Consider the following 21,884-nt stretch of genomic DNA (forward strand, 5'->3'; position numbering starts at 1 on the left):
GTTGCCGTAATATCCAAACAACGCTCAATAATCCACCGTCAGCGTGTATCTTCTGTTGTTTTTCTGCTTAAAGTGGGTGGCGGTAATGTAACACTTGGATATTAACCTGGCTGTTGTTGTTGTTGTTGTTGTTGTTTTATGGCGGTTGGCATCCAATTGTTGCATTACCGCCAGACTTTATTCCTCAGACTTTTTGTAGTCCTCAGACTGTCGTAGTCCGTAAAAGTACTCCTTCCATTGCTTTGGTGTTACAAAGCCCATGAGGTCATGATATGTCTTTGTGACTAGAATAGTTGTTGTTGTTTCAGAGACCAACCGGCTTTATTCCAGGGAGACTCTTCTTCATCTTCCTCTCCTTCTTTGACGTTCGGTGCTTCCACCGTACAGCTTTATTCTTTAGGCTTCATTCTATAGGCTTTAATATTTCCACTGATGTCGCTGCTTGGTAGCCGTGCGTCTACGAGACTGGACGAGGACAGGAGACCACCCCCACCCCCATCTCGTCACTCTGATCACTCTGACTCCCCAAAAGCAGACCCCCATCACTCCGACTCCCATTTAGCGCCTTTAGCCTGTTTTCTATATCTGCCCAATCAAGCTCCTTTGTTCCAAGGAATCTCCCTGCAGCTTTAGCAATGATCCTGATCCTTTCAGTTCTGCTTTGAGTCTGAGCAGCACAGTTTACAACATCCACCATAAAGAGTACAAAATCCTCTCTATCCACAACCAGGGTATTCTCATTAATTCTGGAACCTGCACACTTGGGACCTCCACTCTTGAAACCTTCACACTTCTTGGGAGCCACGCTGGCCTTTCTCATTTCGCCCTGGCTGGGAGCAGCGCTGGCTCCTCTCTCTGTATTTACTCTAAACTCGTTACTTGAAACTTTCTTGACTGCATCTGCATAGGATATACCTTGAGAGACCTTTATTTTATGCACCTCAGCAGCTCTTTTGCTAAACCTGCATCCCCCGTAGGCAGAGCTATGTTCTTCCCCACAGTTACAGCACTTCAGTTTTGCTCCCACGTCACACTTCCCATACTCGTGATCTCCTGCACATTTACCACATCTTTGCCTCCCTCTACAGACCGCTGCAATATGCCCAAAGCGCTGGCACTTAAAGCAACGCAGGGGCGGTGGAACATATGGCCTAACGTCATGGCACATGAACCCAATGAACACCTTACTAGGCAGGCACCTCCCTTCAAGTGTTACCATTACCGACAAGCTGTCACATCTTACCCCAGACCGGGTCACCTTCAACCGCCTAGCGTCCACCACCGTAGCTCCAGTCAAATTCTCCTTAACTTCATCCACAGACGTCGCCGTAGGGACACCTACGATAACTCCTCTGACCGTGTTTCTTTCAGCATCAGACACAAGAATGTCCTTTCCACCCAGACGTTTAGTTCCAATCGCCTTCCGTTGCTGAGCCGCGTCCTTGCACACGACCAGCAGCGAGCCATCTCTAAGGACACTCGCACTCTTGATCACTCCCACAGCTACAGTTAGGCTCTTTGACAATGCCACTGAATTCCACTCCTTAAAGGATGCACTATCCTGTGCAAGCTTTATGATCACCTAACAGTCTCTGCTCTCACTCCGGATATCAATAGCTTCAGCCTCATCCTGCTGCTCATTCCCAGAACCCTCGGACGAGCTAAGGGACATTTTACGTTTCCGGGCACGTGCAGCCAGAAAAGGCTGCTCCTCCACGCCGTCCAGAACGTCTTCGACCACCGATCCACTCTCCTCCGCCATCTCCCGTCTCTCCAGACCGGAGACTAGCTCTTCTTCTTCTTCTTTGGTGTTTTATCGTAGTCCTGTCGCATTACCGCCAGACTTGTACGGCCGTTTATATTCCTCTATCTTCAAAGCACATGTGACGTCATTAAGCACCATCATGCAAAGGCTGGAGCATCCCCTACTGGACGTCCCACTAACTACAAGTGCATGGAAACAAAGGAGTAACGGGGCTTTTTGTACAATGACTTTATTATTGGTTTCAAAGTTCCAGTTTTACAATTACGATTCGAAGTCAACACAAAACACACTGAAAATCTACAGAGAAACACACAGAATACAAATAGTATCATTGGTGGAGTTTTAGATTAAATAAAACACAGTTACATCAAACCAGGAATAACATTTGAACTGAAACAAATTCAAATTAAGTTAGTTAAAACAGTGTCTTTTAAACCTTTATCTAATAGTTAGACATAAAAGGCACAAAATTTGATCCAAAACTGTGGAGAACAAAAGCTGTTATTTGAGTTTTGGGAAATGTGCAGTAGCTCTAGTATGATAAATCTTGACTCCAGTGTAGAGTGGCTGAGTGAAAGTGGTTTGAACTCTGTGGAGGAAGCGCATGGAACTTTCAGAGACACTGTAAAATGCCAAAACCCCTGCACTGTGGTCGAGGTAAACCCTGATTCTGGACGAGACCGGAACTGAGACCGGACCTAAGACCTTGGACCAGACTGAGTTAAACATAAAAAAAATGATGGGTTTCGTCACAGTTTAAGACCCAGGATTTATCATTGACTCCAAATCCACATTTTTAATTGCCTCCTTTTCTCTGAATATTTCTATATGCAACAGCGATAAAAGCAAACACCCCGTTCCACTCCACCTCCCAGTAACAGCGGCCCCTCAGACTCTCTCTGCTCAGGACCTGATACATGTGACTGAATCTGTCTGGATGATCAGAATAACTCTGGTTTTCTCTCACAGCGGTTACTTTTCTGTTTCCATCAGACAGAGACAGAAGGGTGTGAGCTGTGTTTGGATCCAGAGTGATTTCTGTATAATATTGTAAGACGTCCTCTCTGGAGCTGGGTTCAGCTGGAGACTGTAAAACCTGGACTGGACTCAGAGTGAGCTGGAGTTTGTCCCGGAGCGCTGACAAAGCTCTGGTCTCTTCCATAAAATTGCTCCGGGAACCGGTCTGAATCCTGGCTGGCTCTGTGCTCTGTGTGTCTGGTGACAGTGAAGCGTAGAGCTGTATAAACTGGTTATGATTCGGAGTGAGGGGCAGTGTGTCCAGCTCAGAGATGCTCCTCTTCAGCTCAGTCAGGTCTGCTGCAGTTGGTCCTGGAACTCTTGGGAGAGGATCTGCTGCTCCACTTCAGAACGTCTTTTCTTCAGGACCCTCTCTCTGAAGCTGTCTCTGCTGCGCTGCACTGCTGTCTGGGCAGAGCTGCTGATGTCCTGGGCCTCCTGTTTGAGCCTCTTCAGGTATGTATCTTTGTCCTGAAGGCTCTGGAGCAGCAGGGCCCTCCTGTCCGGCAGCTCCGCCTGCTTCTGGGCCCTCTCGGCTGCAGAAGACACTATGTCATGGCCCCGGTGCTGGTCCACACAGAGGTAACAGATGCTCTGCTGGTCGCTGCGGCAGAACATTATCTTCACTTCGTTGTGTTGGGAACAGACGTTTTCCTGGATCTTGTGGGACGGCGCCATCAGCTGGTGTTTCTGAAACGCTGCAGCATCATAATGAGGCTGGATGTGGCTCTCACAGTATGAAGCCACACACTGCAGACAGGACTGGACAGCTTTCAGCTTCCTCCCAGTGCACACATCACAGGACACATCCTGAGGTACGGCATAGCAGCGGTCAGCAGGGGGCGCTGTGAATTCAGTCTTCTTCAGCTGTTCTACTAAACCTGCCAACATGATGTTTGCCCAGGACAGGCCTGGGGCTGAAGCTCTGGCGACACTCGCGACAGCTGTAGAGCTGCTTCTCCTCCTCATGGTCCCTGTGGTGATGCTGCACCTCCTCCTCTTGGTCCCAGTGGTCTTGCGGCTTCTCGTCCTCTTGGTCCCAGTGGTGTTGGACACACAGTCCTGCAGTAGCTGTGTCCACAGGGAATAGTCACCGGATCCTTCAGTAGATCCAAACACATGGGACAGAAGAAGGCTTCTTGGTCGAGTGCTTTCTGTGCCATCTTTCTTGGATCAGAGCGACTGAGAGTTTTCCTTTGACACAAATGAAACTAAAGGGTTGTTGTTGTTGTTGTTGTTGTTGTTTTATGGCGGTTGGCATCCAATTGTTGCATTACCGCCAGACTTTATTCCTCAGACTTTTCGTAGTCCTCAGACTCTGTTGTTGTTGTTGTTGTTTTATGGCGGTTGGCATCCAATTGCATTACCGCCAGACTTTAGACCGCTTGTATACCTAAAGCACAGTGATGACATAAAACACGCTATCATGCAAAGGCAGGAGCTCTCCCCCTACAGGACACCCGACTAACTACAAGTGCATGGAAACAAAGACGTTATGGGGCCTTTTGTACAATGACTTTATTGTTGATTTCAAAGTTCCAGAGTAGAGATGATGCCTTCACCATTGTAGTGTTACTCATTCTGTAGTGTTACTCATTCTGTGACATTGTAGTGTTACTCATTCTGTGACTCTGAGACACTTTTACAATTAGGGTTCAAAGTCAACACAAAACACACTGAAAATCTACAGAGAAACACACAGAACACAAATAATATCATTGATTGAAACAGGTCTAAAATGGGTCTAAAACAGGTCCAAACAAATAAATCTAGAGTTACTTTTGTTGACTTCTATTAAATTTGAATAGTATCTGGTTTGGGCCTTACGCAGAGCCTGCTTCTAGGACAGTAGCAGCTTTTCCATGCTTTTAGGGATTCTTCTGTGAGGGAGCAACAAAAGTCTTTCTAATTTTCTAACTCTTTGTTTATGTGAATGCATTTCTTCATTGTACCATGGTAAAATAAACACTCTACTATTTACATCAGTTATATGTAATATATCTTTATAACTACAAAAGTATAACTATAACTAGAAAAGTATGTACTTAATGTTTAGCAGTCCACATTTTATGTGCTTATTTATTTGTTTATTTGTGAGTGTTATTTTACTTAAGATATTTGGTCTGACGCCTGAAATAGTTTCTCTAAGGTTTGACTTTTTGGCATTATATGCACGAGGGACACGAGGGACACACACAGTCTCACACACTCTATCTGCCTTGAATCTGAACACTTCACATGTGACAAAGCGGGCGAGAGTTCAGCGACGTTTTATTTTATTTTTTGTTCAATGTTTAAAATATTACAACATAAACACGTAACAGAAATAGAACAGGACCAGAGAGCGAAATCCAGAATGAAAAATAAACTCACAAAGAGACATCAACCAACATACCCACAATCATGGAGTCCCAGTGGGTCCACAGTCGGGAAACGTTTCTCCGTTTTCAATTTAATGAATGCCACTTTTTCCATTTGTCTAATGTCTGTTACAAAGTCAGTCCAGTCCTTGATTGTTGGTGAGAATGTATGTTTTTCAAGGTTTTCTAGAACTCTGCAAACACCTGTTATTAAGTAATTGCATGTATTTAAGTCTACGTTTGTACGCTGCAAATGGAGCCTGGCAAAGGTGATATCCAGTGCACTTTCAAGCTTATCAACTACAGTCAAACTTTATTGTCACGCAAGGGAAACTACAGGACACATTGGTCGCGTTCGTGTTTTGTCCAGATGATTGTCCAATTAGAGCGTAGAAAAAAAGCCCAGCAGCCTCGTGCAGACCAATAGCTACACCGGAAGCAGTTTATTTATTTATTTATTTTTTAAACACAGTAGCTCGTTACGATATGATAACAAAGAGCAAATATAGATGGCAAAATAATAAATAGCAAAACATGAAACGGCCTGTATACCGAATTAGAACCAGTCTGGCCTGCTTTTCTCGTCTAAAGTGGAATCTAGTGTCGAGAGTGCTTTTATTCTGAAGGTCTTCAGCGGAAAAGATTCGTGACAGCATGACTTTTGAAAAAATAAAGTCTGAAGAATAACGAGGAGGAAGAAGAAGAAGAAGATGATCTCATGTGCTTTGGACTGAAGAATGAAGTCTAAGGAATAATGTCTAATAAATAAAGTCTGGCGCTTATGTAACACTTAGATACCAGCCGCCATAAAACACCGAAGAAGAAGAAGACGTTTGACACTGCGTTTCCCCCGGTGTCAGACGAGGCTGCAGTTTTGGACAACTATTCACTCTTTCACGTCGTTTTCACGTTCATTGCTTCAGCGGTGCGTCTCCTAAACGTGTAAGTAATGACACGTCTGCATAAGAGTGCGGTGGAATGATCGTATTTTGTAAAGTTAGCAAAAGTCTAACAAGCTACAAGTTTACGTTTGCCATGTTTACACTTGCGCTAAAATGGAAAGACAAGAAGAATGAGGAGGTGCAATTTTTAATGTATTATTACTTCTATAATTGATGATAAACTCAAACATCGAAGAAGAAGAAGAAGAAAGCGTTCAGAGATTTTATAATAGATCCACGCTTCTATTTGTTTTAAGTCTGTCCACCTGAACTTCCTGTACACGTCACGTACATCACGCAGGTCCACGTCCTCGCAATACCTTTTCACGTATACTCACGTTAAATAAATAAATAATAACAATTTATTTATACTTGTCCATTTACGAAACAATAAGGTACATAACAACTAAAGTATTTAGATTTAAAAATAAAACAAATAATAATAATGATATATTGCAGCGTAAAAATAGAAAAATATTCATGGGTCAGGGTGAAATAATTCGGCATGTTCAATTTATTTTAAGAGCAATTTACATATTTTATTTGTCTGATTTTAAACGTTTACAATAGTCTTATTAAATTGTAGAAAGCTTATGAAGATTACATTAATAAACTGTCCAGTGTATTTTTCGGGGAAAAAAAATTTGAGTCCAAAAAAACCTTAGAGAAAGTACACCGTTTTATTTCGTTTTGATTTTCCGTGTGTCTCATGTCTAAATAGATGAGCTGTGAGCAGAACAACACGTGTCCCATGAAGGTCTTGGTGACGGGGGGCTCTGGGCTGGTGGGCAGAGCCATTCAGCAGGTGGTGACAGAAGAAGGTGGAGCCAAGGATGGAGAAGAGTGGATATTCCTCTCCTCCAAGGATGCTAACCTGATGTGAGCCGACATGCGCGTTCACACAATTCGACTAGATCTTTGTAAATGTGTGATGTTTTTTTTTTATTTGTTAATTTCTACCAGGGACAAGGAGGAAACTAAAGCTGTATTTGAGAAACACAAACCGACTCATGTCATCCATCTGGCTGCTATGGTTGGAGGTCTTTTCAAAAATATGAAGTTCAATCTGGATTTTTGGGTTAGTCCTTCAGTTCATAAAGATTATAACTATGATAAATAACTTCGATCTGCTGTCTTGGTACGACACACGTTATGTTGCATTGTTAAGTTCAAGCTCAGGTTCTCTATTGTCCCACTATTGGAAATTAGTTTTGCAGCGACTCTGTTTTGTTATTTACATTGTTAATCGTGTACATATTTAAGGCTGCATATTATATAGGAAGGGTAAGAATTGAGATTAGATTTGAGATGTACTGTATGTGTTATCCAATCAGGATTTAGTTCACATTGAGCATTATCATTGTCTGCCTAACTAATACAAGAATCTCATGTTTGAAGAGGTGTAAAACTTACTGTTTTTTCATTAAAAGTGCAGAGAACATCAAATAACTGTCTTAATTTAATCATTCCGTTATGTTGCGCAACCCTAGTTTATGATGTTTGACGAGGACAAACGTTATAAATGTGTAAATTTATCTGAAATATGTAATTTTATCTGAAATATATTCCCTTCCAGAGAAACAACCTTCACATCAATGACAACGTGCTGCAGGCGGCACATGAAGCTGGTGTGGTAAAAGTCGTGTCGTGCCTTTCGACGTGTATATTCCCAGACAAAACGACATATCCAATCGATGAAACTATGGTAGGACATTTTATTGCGCCACAAACTTTGCTATTGTTGTAAAAGGGTACAATTTGTATACAGCTGAAATCACAACATGTCAAGATAAACCGTAATGAGTTCTGAGAAAATCACAAGCTGAATCATGAGTTAAATATCCAGATAATCTACACTGTGCCCTCTATTGTAACGTTTTTATTTCATCTTCCTGCAGATTCATAATGGTCCACCCCATGGGTCAAACTTCGGCTATGCCTATGCAAAGCGAATGATTGACGTCCACAACAGGTGAAGAAACTAACTTTTCTGCACGTTTTCTGCACATTTAGGATGGCCAAATGCTTTGATCAGTACTCTGGATGCATTTACGTTTACAGAGCATATTTCCAACAGTACGGCCGCTGTTTTACTGCTGCAATTCCCACAAATGTTTTTGGTCCTCACGACAACTTCTGCGTTGAGGATGGCCATGTGCTACCGGGGCTCATACACAAAGCTTATCTCGCCCAAAGTAAGTTTCCCTCGTATCCAGTCCCAGGTGAATGAGGTGAAGTACTGGCTAACTCTTACTGTATGTTGTGTTTGTTATGGTCAGAGGAAGGGAAGCCTTTGGTTGTGTGGGGCTCTGGATTGCCAAGACGACAATTTATTTATTCTTTGGATCTGGCTCGTCTTTTCCTGTGGGTTTTGAGAGATTATCCAGAAGTAGATCCCATCATTTTATCTGGTAAATGATATGCGATTGACTCAGATTAATAAACTTGATACAATGTTCTGCACTTTGGTTTTCCAAATGGAGATGTTCCTGTTAAATGTCTTGCAGTTGGTGAGGAAGATGAGGTTTCAATCAAAGAGGCAGCTGAAGCAGTGGTGCAATCTCTTGATTTTAAAGGTGAAGTGCTGGTATCCTTTGTGGAGCGTGTGGTTTCAGTAAGTTTCCGTGGGCAATGTGCACATTTGGCTCTCAATTCATTGTCAAAGGGACCTTAACCATACGACACTGCAGTACGATACTAGCAAAGCCGATGGTCAGTTTAAAAAGACAGCCAGCAATGCAAAGCTGTGTGAATACTTACCAAATTTCAAGTTTACACCATTTAAACTAGGTACAATTTCTCTTTGTATTTTTTTTTTTAAAGAACATTCTTACTAATGTTTGCTTTTTCTTTGACAGCTCTGAAAGAAACCTGCGATTGGTTTATACAAAACTATGAAACAGCCCGCAAATAGAATCTAGCGACTTTATTTTGGGCACATAGTGTAGGAGGTGGAGCTGGAGCAGTTATTAAATTGTACATTCTACTGTAACAACTGGGCTACAAAGTTTCTGTTAGGAAGAGTTATAGCCTGTTTTAGTGGACATTGAATGTATATTTGTTACAATGCCATTTTTACGGTGAAGGAACCAATATTGATTATACTTTAGCATTCTTTTTATTATGAAGATGTCAACTTCTATTTTTCTGTATTGTATAATGGATCAAAGCAGATCAAAATAAATATTTCTACTTATTCCATTTTGTTGTTTGTATAGTGTACGTAACTTTTGAGCCAAAAGTAAATAAAGCATGTCAGTGTAGTCCCTCATTTGTGTTCCATTGTAAAAAGATTCAGTTGTCATCTGAAAAAATAAAGTTTCGACTCTCCTCCAAGAGTCACTCACTCTGTGAATCAGGACCGGGAATTCAACTCTGGTTAGGCCCTGCCCACCTGGCAGGACCTCCTGATGACAGGAGGCCTACCCAGAGTAGGATAAATATCAGAGTTCCCAGTCCTGATTCACAGTGAGAATGAGTCTTGGATATATATTTTTTCAGATAACTACAACTGAATCTTTCTACAATTAAATAAAGCATGTTTTTATGTTGCTTTATTATTTTTTTTACATCTTTCAGTCCAAATAAAAATGTTTTAACTGAGCAAGTTTTCTCCCACTAACCTTACTTGTACTCCTGCTTGTTCCCATGGCAATGTTCCTTTTACCTATAATATGCCACAGTAAGACGCAACACTATCTCGAAGGAGAATGTTCTGAACTTCCTATTAAATCATGCAGGTGATATTACAGTTACCAGTACTTTAAACTTCTGCACTAATAATTTATTAAAACATAATATAAAAACAAGAAATTTAAAACACACATCCTGATCAAACATGCAAAGGTAATCTGTTACATCCGCATTGCATAATCGAGGACATTAAAGTCGTTAGTTTACATAAGAGGTGTGTCCTCCTTGGTGAACTCTGCAGTACTCCTGTCCGGGCACTGCCCTCTTCTTACAGGCCTTTCCTGTTTTGGTGATGCCATTGCAGAGGAGCCGACCTGACAGTGAGCTGCAAACACACAAGAGCCCAGTATAAATGACAGAAACTAAGACCGCTCTTACTCTTGGGTCAAGGGACTGACCTGTTGCTGATGAGTGAAGGGGTGGGACTTGCACTTCTGGAGTCATTTACCAAATCTTGAGAGTCATTTGCAGCATCAAACACACCTCCAAAGCTTCTCAGCGGAATGTCATCAATGAGTGCCTATAATACCAGAGAATCAGTGATGGTACTGCTTTGACTCAACCATTAGACTTTTACCGCTGACAGAACAGGTTTCACTAGGGCTCTTGGGGTGGAGTGATTGTGGAGAGATTCTCCCAGTGTTCTCCTGAGAGACGGCGACACCACTGATATGCCCAGGTCACCTAGAGACGAGAGACAGGTTTATGCACATCTGCCTTCTGCTGACGTAATGTTACTCCAGTCTAGAAATGTGAAAACCTGCTATGAAGCCATCTTGATTGAGCAAATAATTTTTCTCAGAGAACACGTTATTTTCTTCTCTGTCAAGTGAAATCAAACTTAAGACCAACTGCAACACATCTGATATCAGAAACAAAGTCATGAAAGGATTAAAGTAGATAAATACCTCTCAGGTGTAGAGAAAAGTGGGTAAGAAGGGGTCGAAGGGACTGGATTTAGCGGCTCAACGATTTCACATGGGCCCAGTGGAAGATGAGCAGGCCGTTTACTTTTATTATGGAGGCAAGCACAGAGTTGTGCGATAAACCAATAACCTGTACGAGGACAAAGACTTTTAAATTACAACTGAAATAATCACCACATAAATAAAATAAACACTGCTGGTTTACCAAAAGAGAGTGTGAGCAGCAGGAGACTGAGGCTACAGAGATCCAGTGCCGGCTGCTGGTTGACCTCAGCCACAGCATTTAGAGGCACTGTAAGAAACAGCATGGCCCGAGCGAAACCAGGACTGCGAAGAAATGTTAACAAGACTGCACCAAGGACAAAGTAACCTGCATGAGCCATGCACGTCCACATGGCTGTTAAACTCAGCCCTGCAGAGAGAGACGGTACAAATGATAACAATGCAGATAATAATATAGACAACATTTAGTCAGCGCTCACCTGCCCATCCAAGGTAACTTTGAATCATGTGAAGTTGACCTTCTATCCTGCCCTGCATGTTGTCCAGATAGTGCAGTACAAAGCCAAGTGTGCTGTTCATGCGCTCAAGTTTAGTCATCAGATCAGAGTAGTACTGGGAGGTCTGGTCCTGATACTGCAAGAACTCCATCATACTGGCGTCTGCACATGGACAGAGATACAGTGGGTTACACAGATGGAATTAAAACAAGTTCAGTTCTGCCATTTTGTTTTGTGACCTATTTTATGGTAGATGTCCTGAGCTTGATGTCGGACATCTGCAAGGTCTTTGGCTATAGTACGATGACCGTCTTGGACCTCAGAGCTTTGGACTTGAAGATGTTCACTGACATTTTCTAGAAGGAATAAAAGCCACAACCTCCAGATTAATGTTCACATTGACCAGAATGAATGCATCTGCACATGAACTGCACAAAACGGCTACTTACCCATTCTTTGAGTGATGCCTTGAATGAGCTGTGCGACGAGCTCCTGTCCTGACGCAATTAGGGCTTTTTCCTGTCCCAGCCGCTCCAGGTTGTCCTTCAAAGACGTCTCCATTTGTTCCTGTTCTTCATGAAGTTTATTCTGCTGAGCCTGAAGAGCACCGTGACCTTCAAGCACTTTGTCCAAGGAAGCGGCCGTCATCTCCTTCAGCTCAAGCTGGCCCTCCTGCCATGGTTTTATAAAAAGGTCACAAACCATGTAAACATCACCGTGGAGCTCGAACTAAAATGACATGTACCTTCAGATCTTTCATTGCATCGAGCTGGCTGGAGGCTGTGGAGATGAGCGCGTTCACCGTGTGTTCTGCCCTGCGCCGGAACAGCATCTGTCGAGTGGCATAGCACACAGCGCGGGCTCTGTTGCTCACTATATGGTAGGCATTCCACGTGTCAGGGTCCATGGGCGCTGTGCATTCTTTTATGCTCTAAAAGGCACAGAAAAAAGTGTTAATTAGTGTGCATGTGTATACTGTAAATATATATATAGCTTTACACTGAAACGGTTTTACCATTTCTTCTGTACAAGGGAAAGTCCTACGGCCCTCAATCCCAGCCTGACAGTTGAAGAGGACCACCCCGAGTTTAGCCAGCTGTTCTTCTGAAAGGTTTTCACAGCTGGACTTAAGATGAGCAACAACCTTCAGAAAAGTGCACAAAGACTTACTAACATTTTTAGAGTTTGCATAGATAACCATGGGCAATATTCATCTTACCTTGTGATGGCAGCTATCTAGTGGACTCAACTGCATTTGCTTCGCCTCCGCCATCAACTTGTCATCCACTATAGCAATTTCAAACTGTGCATCTTTATCCAGAAGAGCAGGAGCAGATGATGAGGCTGGAGGAGACTCACTTCTCCTCAGCCACTCGAACAAGCCACACGTGACAGGACAATGGCAGAGCAACAGTGCAAAAACTAAACCGTGATGTGCCGGGAGACGAGCCATGTCTGAAGAGGTAAAAGTGACAAGTTTGATCTGCAGAAGATGATTTTTTTAGATCCGCGCATGCATGCTCCAAATAATGCTGCTGAATATTGTCAAAGACTTTGCCCAGACATGCCTGCTCAAGCCCCGCCTCCACTCAGCTAAATATGCTTTATTTACCATTTCGTTCAAAAGTATTTAACAAGAGTAAAAGCAAAAAATACATTTTAATGGATAGATGCATGCTTAAAAACAAAACAAAAAACACACACACCTATATATTTAATATTTTTCCATGAATAGATTACATGCTACAGCGAGCGTTAAAAAAAAAAAAAAAAAAGATGCAACGGATTAAATTAGATTGTGCCTTAATTTTTACCCTTTTTTAAAATTCTTTTATTTACACTTTTTTCACGCCGTACCTGATGCTGCGTGTCCCGGGCCCCTGCGTGGTGGTCCTAGCCTCCTCCACGCAGCTGAAGGAGATGACAGATGATTTTGGCCAATGGGCATCGAGAGCACTCAGCCAATGAATGACTTTGGGAGGCAACAATGTTGCGTGTTGATGTTTGATTTTGTTTATTGTTTGATTTTGTTTATTGCAAAAAATCTCACTGTGCGACAGCGAGAAGCCGCACAACAGGGGGCAGTCGCACACGCCCACATTTCAAGCGTGCTCTTAAAGCGGCATTACGGTAACACCTTTGACATACATATATTTTTCTTGTTTGCGTAATCCTGTAATCGTCCTGCAACTGATGCATGCGTTTTCAGAAAAATCCGTCTTCACCTACCCCCTATGCCCGCCCACATCCCTGTACTATGATGCAATTGTTTGAAAATGAAAGACTCTGGGTTAATCATGTGGGGTTCTGAAATGTCAGAGCCGCGTTGGTGTTTTTTGGAGACTAAGCTGTTTTACATCAATATTGTGTTTTACAGTGAACAAAACTGAAAATGATGACCTACTTCTGCTATAGTTTGTTAGTAGGCCTACCTAAAGAAAAGCACGATATCTACTTTAATATGATGATAACAAATATATCAGAAGTGAAGTGCATTTGAAACATTTTCTTCTATGCTAATTGTGTGCCGGAAACCTTTGGGGTGCCCCTGGAGTGCCTCTGGACCGTACTTTGGGAACCACTGCACTACTTTGGGATATGATATGGGAAAGAATCAATCTAAAAGTGATGTGTCCATCCCGGAGACACCTGTCATGCTGGCAATGTCAAATAAATATGGGAAAAGGTGTCTGGAATGCCATGTATGTGGTCTGTAATTTCTTTGTGATTCTAATGCATTTTTCCTGTCGTATGAAGCACTTTGAATTGCCTTGTGTATGAAACGTGCTCTACAAATAAACTTTGCCTTTGCACGCAACGCACTTACGGTAACGCAGGGGCAACACGTTTCACCAGCTGTTACCGTAAGAACACGTGTAATCGCGCCATTTGTTTGTCCAGTAACTTGGCGGCTCCATCTGCATCCTGCGTCTTCGGTCGGAGACGATTCGGGCATTTGAATCAAACAAACCCCCCCCTGACAAACAACAGAAACAGGTACCACACGCCCCCCCGCTGTGCCCGAGGCGTCACCGCGCGCGCGTGGAGCCGTAACTCCGTGTTACTTTATGATTGTCCCGTCAACAACAAACACGTGCAATACATTTGTAGTTTTATTTAATCTGGTTGGGAACATCGGGGGGAAAAGTAAACGCACGCGGGCTGCAGACACATGCAACGCCGCGAGCTTTAGTGACACAAAAAACACAAAAACCCCCGACTCTTGGACCTGGCTCGCGACGGTTACAGAATGCTAGCGACGCGTTAAGCTAGCGCGAATCAGCACCGCGTCAAACACGTCAACACGCGCCGCTGAAGGAAAACAACAATGGAGTACGGCGTGATGAAGCGGCAGCACTACTGGGACGTAAGGGAGACCGAGGTCTTCCTGCAGATCCTGAAGGAGCTGGACATCAAGGCGTGCCTGGACGGCAGGAAAGTGAGGAACGGCGGAGTGTTCCGAACGGCGCAGCGGCGAATGGCGGCGGCCGGCTTCGACAGGACCGCGGAGCAGCTGCGGGTGCGCTGGAAATTCCTCAAAAAATGCTACTACAAGTCGCAGCGGGACCCCGGCGGCGAGGCCAAGATCCAGGGCTGGCTGCGCTACGAGCGGGCGATGGTGTCGATCCTGGAGTTCAAGCAGTCGGCGGCGGCGGACCGCGGCGTGCACTGCGTGGAGGGCAATGACGACATGGCCGAGGAGGACTCCGACGGGGAGCACGACGGAGACGCCTCGATGCTGCCCAATGCACCGCCGGAGGACTTTGCACGGCCCCCGCGGGACAATTCCGCGCTCCACCTGGACTTAATTGTAGGGAACGCCACCGCTCCGTGTTCTGAGTTCTTTATCCGCGCTGTGTGCATTTGCAGAGGCCGTGGTAGTGATTGACCGATTCATGTTTACACTATTTCACTGGTGAATATAAGCTAGATATGTGTTCACAGCTCGCACAGTGGCAAAGCAGTAACCTGACTAAATTTATTATATATATTTAATAAATTGCACTCAATGGTTAAGATGCAACGATTAATCAACTCAAACTATAAAAAATGTGAATTGAATGGTAATTATTTAGGTATCTGGGCAAGGCAAAGTCTAAAACACACCAATAAAGACCCCTTTATAACAAATACCAAAAAGAATAAACAATTTCCTATCTTCTTCATGAATACACTTTATTTATAAATATTCTCCATCTATAAGCCTTCAGTCTCCACATTTCAACCTTTTATTGGGTTGTGAATGTATTGATAATGGTCTCAATGTGCAGTAGAGATAATATTTTGACTAGTCGGCTCATCGAAATAAGTATTGCTGATTAGTCGACCACTAAAATAATTAGTCTAGTAGTTAGTGACACCCATATTGCTTAATTCATAATCAAATTATTTAATTAGTGAATGTTTACGGGTTTCTGCTTTCTGTTTTTACGTAAGATTTTGGAAGACTTTTTTTTCCCATTCAAAAGATAGATTTTGTTTTAAATTGTTAATCACTATGGCAACAATTCTAATTTCTCATCATTCGGAAACCCATGGAAAGGCTCCAATAGGGAAGGAAAGTTTATTTGTAGAGAACAATTTGTACACAATGTAAAAGGGCTGTATAGAGCAGGTAAAAATGCATTTAAATAACAATACAAACAAATAAAGAGACTTCAGAGACAAAAATGGTAAACTGGTTAAACTTGAAATAACACATTTGTGGACAATGGACATAAGCATTAACAATTTTGTGTATTTATTTTACTTGACATGATATTCAGCCATTTAATTCACATTAGAACGTAAAGCATTTCATCAGGAGAATCTGTTTGAACGTTTGAAGTTGCTTTGTATTCAAAATGTTTGCGCTCCATGTATCCCCTCACCCACAGATAAAAATGGACCCTGAAACAGAGTCCCAACTAAGGATTGGTTTTATTGGTGCTGGAAACATGGCTTTTGGCATTGCAAAGGGCATTTTATCGGGTGGTAAGTAGAATATTGAAATTATGTTGTTTTTATAAGGCACAATTAAACCTGTTACAAATAAATCTTTGTTTAGGAGATATTTTACCTGAAAACATCAAAGTTAGCGCACCATCCATCAGAAACTTTGGACGTTTTCAGGTAATTAAAATTTTCAGTTTTTTGCCAAATTAGTGTATGTGTTTAATTTTGTTATGTGTTTTCTGCATAACAAAATTGGCCCCTATGACTGTTGTTACTATAACTGTTTTGCTTGACAGGATATGGGAATTACTGGCACACATTCTAACATCGAGCTGGTGTGTGGTTCTGATATCGTTTTTGTGGCGGTCAAACCTCACTTGGTTCGGGATGTTCTTAATGAGATCTCGATATATTTCACAGACAGACACATTGTTGTGTCTGTTGCTGCAGGAGTCACACTGGAAACATTAGAAGAGGTACATTATATAGTCATAATATTTATAATTTTGACATTGCGTGTCCCTTTTCTCCTAAATAAATCCATTTGCTCTCTTGCAGCTTTTGCCTGAAAGCACAGTTGTCATGCGTCTGATGCCCAACCTCCCATGCATTGTGCAGGAAGGGGCTTTACTTTTCTCAAGAGGGTCTTGTGCAAAACCAGCTGATGGAGCACTTCTTTGCTCCTTGTTGCAGCATTGTGGTTTGGTGGAGGAGGGACCGGAGTCATGGATCGACATCCACACAGGACTCAGTGGGAGTGGAGTGGCCTTTGTGAGTGCAAAGTAACAACCAAATGCATGCTTTCTCATAGTCATGTCCATTTTAATGTCTGTACAAGTTGAGTGGCATGTCACTAAAATTCCCTTAAAGCTAAATTTGTCTAATCTGCTTTTGATTTGAATGTTTTCTGCAGGTATATCTTTTTGCTGAAGCTCTAGCTGAAGGAGCCATTAAAATGGGAATGCCAAGTTCTCTGGCCCACACGATTGCCTCACAGACAGTTCTGGTGAGTTGTAACAACAAGTTTACACAAAGGAGCAGCTTTTAACGCTGCGGGCCGCTGTAGTTTTCCCCCGCGATCATCACGAGATCCCGGCTAATATTCTACGGAAAACACAGAGAAGCCGGGAAAAGCATAGACGCTACAGACCGGTTCTCCCCGCCATCGTCACGGGAAACGTTATGTCTCTGCAAAATAAGACGAGGGAACTAGCGAGCCTCGTGCGGACCCAGAGGATTTATAGTGACAGCAGTGTCATGCTTTTCACGGAGACGTGGTTAACCCCAGAAATGCCAAACTCCATTATTGTTTTGGACAACTTTCATCTGCTGCGGGCTGACCGAACGAGAGAGTGCGGTAAGAAGAGAGGAGGCGGCCTGGCTGTGTTTGTAAATGAGAGCTACTGCAAATTTGATCATTGCACAGTGAAGGAGCAGCTGTGTTACAAAGACATTGAACTGTTGGCTATTGGCATGAGGCCATATTACCTGTCCCGGGAGTTCTCGCATGTTATTGTGATAGCAGTGTATGTGGCCCCCTCTGCTAATGCTAAAAATGCTTGTGAAGCACTGCTCTGCTGCACCAGCAGGTTACAGACACAGCATCCACAGGCGCTCTTCCTCATCTCTGGTGACTTCAACCACGCTTCTCCCTCTTCTGTTCTGCCAACATACACCCAGTATGTTACCTGCCCCACCAGAGGCAATAAAAAACTGGACTTGTTCTTTGCCAACACCAAGGAGGCTTATTCTTCCTCCCCCCTCCCTCCCCTGGGCAGCTCATACCACAATCTTGTACATCTGCGGCCTGTGTATGAACCGTGCACAGGCAGCCTGTGGTGCCCCGCGTGGTGAGGAGGTGGTCTGCTGAGAGCGAGGAGGCTCTGAGGGACTGCTTCAGCACCACTGTCTGGACTGAGCTTTATGACCAACATGGGGAGGACATCAAGCCAGCTACAAGCCAGCTACAAGAGGAGAATGGAGGATCAGCTGCAGCAGAAGAACATTCAGGGAGTGTGGAGGAGCCTGAAAACCATCTCAGGCTTCAAAGTCTGCCCTGTCCAGACGGAGGGGGACCTTCAGTGGGTGAATTAATGAATTCTCACTTCCTGAGATTTGATCAATCACCCACCCCTCCCCCTGCACTGCTGCATTCTCTCTCTTCCACAGCTGGACAATGGCTCATACCCGTTCCTCTTCACACCTCTGCCTCGGCCCATCATCTCCCCACTCCACCCGGACTCACCCATCCCCCCTGCACACAGTCCCCCTGCCAACCACTGACTGTCACAGCAGCACAGGTGAGGAGAGAGATGAAGATGATTAAAGTGAGGAAGGCAGAAGGACCTGACGGCATCAGCCCCAGGCTCCTTAAGTCCTGCGCAGATGAACTGTGTGGAGTTATGGAGCATGTCTTCAACATGAGCCTGAAGCTGAGGGTGGTACCACAGATCTGGAAGACCTCCTGTCTGGTACCAGTGCCCAAGACACCGTGCGCCAAAGACCTCAACAGCGGCTAGTCCTGGACCACCTCCGCTCCACCGTGAGCTCAGCCATGGATCCACTGCAATTTGCATACCGGCCTGGCATTGGAGTGGAGGATGCCGTCATCTCCCTGCTGCACCGCTCTTTCTCTCACCTAGAGAAGCCTGGCAGCGCTGTGAGGATTCTGTTTTTTGATCTCTCCAACGCCTTCAACACCATCCAGCCGCTGCTCCTGAGGGGACAAGCTGGAGACGGCTGGTGTGGAGCATGACCTGGCAGAGTGGATCCTGGACTACCTCACAGACCAACCCCAGTTTGTGAGAGCTTTGATTGTGTGTCTGACACTCGGACCTGCAGTGTGGGGGCGCCGTCCTCGCGTCCTTTCTCTTCACCCTCTACACTGCAGACCTGAGACACGACGCACGGACAGCTGTGTCCTGCAGAAGTTCTCTGACGACTCTGCCATCATTCGACTCATCACGGACGACAATGATGCAGAGTACAGGGGACTGGCGCAGGACTTTGTGGACTGGTGTCAGCGGAATCACCTCCTCATCAACGCGGGGAAGACCAAGGAGATGGGGGTGAATTTCCGCAGAGGCAACTCCACTGCCCCCACACCAGTGAACATCCAGGAAAGGGACATTGAGAGAGTGGACTCTTACAAGTACCTGGGTGTTCATCTGAACCACAAACTGGACTGGACTCACAACACAGACGCACTGTACAGGAAGAGCCAGAGTCGGCTCTACCTCCTGAGGAGACTCAGGTCTTTTGGAGTGACAGGGCCGCTCCTGAAGACCTTCTACGACTCTGTGGTGGCATCAGCCCTCCTGTACGGTGTGGTCTGCTGGAGCAGCAGCTTCACAGTGAGGGAGAGGAAGAAGCTGGACAAAGTCCTCAAGAAGTCCAGCTCTGTCCTGGGCTGCGCTCTGGACTCGGTGCAGGAGGTTGGGGACAGAAGTGTCCTGGCTGAACTCACATCTATGCTGGACCATGAGTCTCACCCCCTGCGGGACACTCTGTCCGCTCTGGAGAGCAGCTTCAGTGACAGACTGATCCAGACTCTACAACAAACACTGTTAGCCCTTTATACAGTCATACCCATGTGCAATACTGACAATCATTTGTAATGCTGACATAACCATGTGCAATACTGACTTAACAATGTGCAATACTGACTTAACCATGTGCAATACTGACTTAACCATGTGCAATACTGACTTAACCATGTGCAATACTGACTTAATACTGCAATACTGTCATATTCATACACAATACTTTCAAATTCATACGCAATAATGTTCTAATCATGTGCAATACTCATACACAATAATGTCATATTCATGTGCATATAACTGCTGTAAATAAATAATATAACAATTATAAATAATTTTGCCACTATTATTATTATTTTGTCTTATGTTATTTTTGTTTTTTTCTTTCTATTCCTTATTAAGAATATGACTTGTAAATTGTCTTTAAGTGTTTTGTTTACAAGAGTTTTTCTATTAAGAGTACTTAATTACTTCTGTATCTACTTGCGTTGCAACACGAAATTTTCCCATTGTGTGGACACATAAAGGCTTATCTTATCTTATCTTATTTATAAAAAGGGTTGAAGATAACAGAAGCATTTCTCCTACAGGGTGCAGGTCGCTTGTTGCGAGACTCGGGAAAACACCCAGCACAGCTTCGTTCGGAGGTCTGCACGCCTGGAGGAACAACCATTTATGGGCTTCATACTCTGGAGCAAGGTGGTGTAAGGGCCTCCACAATGAGCGCGGTGGAGTCTGCTACAGAAAGAGCCAGGCAGCTGGGCCAAAAGTCAGCTGCCAAGAAGTGATTGTTGTTTTCATTACAGCCCCATAACATGGACAATTGTCATAATTTCATATTTATCAACCACAGATCCTATGTAAAAGTTGTTTTCGACTTACCTTTTATATTTCCCAGAAAGTGGATGTCATCAAACTCTTTGTGCTGTTTAACTCGTTTTGGGTCAAATGTTGGACATTTTTGGAAATTGCAGCTCATTTGATTATGGCCTTAACTATAGTGGCTCAGAAGTGCAAATAAAATGTACAACTACGTTAAAACATTTAATACTGACTAAAAACATAGTCACAATGTTTTTCCGCTTTTGTTAATATATTTTCCGCTATTGTATAAATGTTTTTTGCAAATTTATGTTTTGATGTATGCTGGATGTAAATTTTTTGCACTTCTGGGCCACCGTACCTTACAAATCAAAACACTGCCTTGTTAGACTTTGAGAACATAATAATTGTACAAGTTCAAAGATGTGTTCAAAGGAGAAATGCATTACTTTGTATCCATTTGTCCAAATACAAATTCAACCATGACTTGAATCTTATTTACATCGTTTCATTACTTAGGTTGTAGAATATGAATAGGCTAATGGGATAAGAAGAAGAAAAAACAGATGTACAGTATACAGTGGACGGAGTTAGGTGGTAGGTGAAAACAGATATTAAGATTATAAGAGTTATTTCTAAGCTATCTGTTCCCAATCAGTTTCTGTACTTAATCTGTGTTGCAACACTGGAATGTCTGTATTTGTGTTGCAACTCTGGAATGTCCCCATTGTGGGACAAATTAAGCTTATTTTATCTTATATTTTCGGTGCATTCAAGCCTCGAAGGCCGGCTAATTCATTAATTACTCATACGCGGATAAATGCAAATTTGGCAAATACAAAATACAACACTGGTTAAATGCTCATAGTAGTATATTTTATTACATAAATTCAACTGTAAATTTGTGTACATAGTAAGCCTAATTGTATTCTTATTTTTATCTTATAGCCTATTGTTATTCTTGTCCCATAGCAGCTTTAAAATGTTTCTCTTTTTGACTTATATAGGTTGTTTTATCATCGTTCATTGTTTTATGTCGCACCTAGTCCTATGTTTGTGAATTATGTTCATTGACACTGGCAATAAACTATGAAGGTTATTTTGTGTTTTTATTACGATTTTTTTTAACATAGATTTATTTATTTTTTGACATTGAATCTAGTAATAATCTAGTAGTTCATTGTTTATAAATACGATTACTTAAAAAAAAAATCGATGAAAAAATAATCGTAATGAAAGCACAAAATAACCTTCATAATAAACCTTGTGATTCTGATCATGTGACCCATTTGGAATAAAACAGCCACAAAACAAAACAGTGGATGGACTCTGTTTAGCGCAAGACATTTAATCACTGACTGTATTAAATTTGACTTCAAAGTG

At 43.1% G+C, this 21,884-nt stretch overlaps 3 protein-coding genes and 1 pseudogene across 3 annotated transcripts; 2 read left to right on the forward strand and 2 right to left on the reverse strand.

Annotated features, from left to right (window-relative positions):
• Positions 1-2,266: 2,266 nt before the first annotated feature.
• On the reverse strand, positions 2,267-3,945 carry LOC140354118 (tripartite motif-containing protein 16-like; annotated as a pseudogene).
• Positions 3,946-5,952: 2,007 nt separating this feature from the next.
• LOC140353679 (GDP-L-fucose synthase-like) lies at positions 5,953-9,209 on the forward strand. The gene is made up of 10 exons (XM_072438346.1): positions 5,953-6,084; positions 6,805-6,962; positions 7,047-7,161; positions 7,660-7,788; positions 7,982-8,055; positions 8,145-8,278; positions 8,363-8,494; positions 8,591-8,670; positions 8,774-8,873; positions 8,942-9,209. The coding sequence occupies exons 2-10, from the start codon at positions 6,805-6,807 to the stop codon at positions 8,995-8,997; spliced, it is 978 nt and encodes a 325-aa protein (XP_072294447.1). The 5' UTR covers positions 5,953-6,084; the 3' UTR covers positions 8,998-9,209.
• Positions 9,210-9,899: 690 nt separating this feature from the next.
• bmb (brambleberry) lies at positions 9,900-13,188 on the reverse strand. Its single transcript, XM_072439202.1, has 13 exons — positions 13,060-13,188; positions 12,422-12,657; positions 12,218-12,346; positions 11,948-12,133; positions 11,652-11,874; positions 11,442-11,558; positions 11,185-11,364; positions 10,908-11,114; positions 10,685-10,832; positions 10,537-10,598; positions 10,354-10,460; positions 10,175-10,296; positions 9,900-10,101 (listed from the first exon to the last, which is right to left on the reverse strand). Exons 1-13 carry the CDS (start codon positions 13,148-13,150, stop codon positions 9,975-9,977), a joined length of 1,935 nt encoding a protein of 644 aa, XP_072295303.1. The 5' UTR covers positions 13,151-13,188; the 3' UTR covers positions 9,900-9,974.
• Positions 13,189-14,508: 1,320 nt separating this feature from the next.
• Positions 14,509-20,727, forward strand: pycr3 (pyrroline-5-carboxylate reductase 3). The gene is made up of 7 exons (XM_072439056.1): positions 14,509-15,013; positions 16,080-16,176; positions 16,250-16,314; positions 16,434-16,613; positions 16,696-16,908; positions 17,051-17,143; positions 20,270-20,727. Exons 1-7 carry the CDS (start codon positions 14,531-14,533, stop codon positions 20,465-20,467), a joined length of 1,329 nt encoding a protein of 442 aa, XP_072295157.1. The 5' UTR covers positions 14,509-14,530; the 3' UTR covers positions 20,468-20,727.
• The last annotated feature ends 1,157 nt before the right edge of the window (positions 20,728-21,884 follow it).

The sequence above is a fragment of the Eucyclogobius newberryi genome, unplaced genomic scaffold (assembly GCF_026437365.1).
Source record: "Eucyclogobius newberryi isolate DKJ021-1_F unplaced genomic scaffold, fEucNew1.0.hap1 SCAF_9, whole genome shotgun sequence".
Lineage (NCBI taxonomy): Eukaryota > Metazoa > Chordata > Actinopteri > Gobiiformes > Gobiidae > Eucyclogobius > Eucyclogobius newberryi.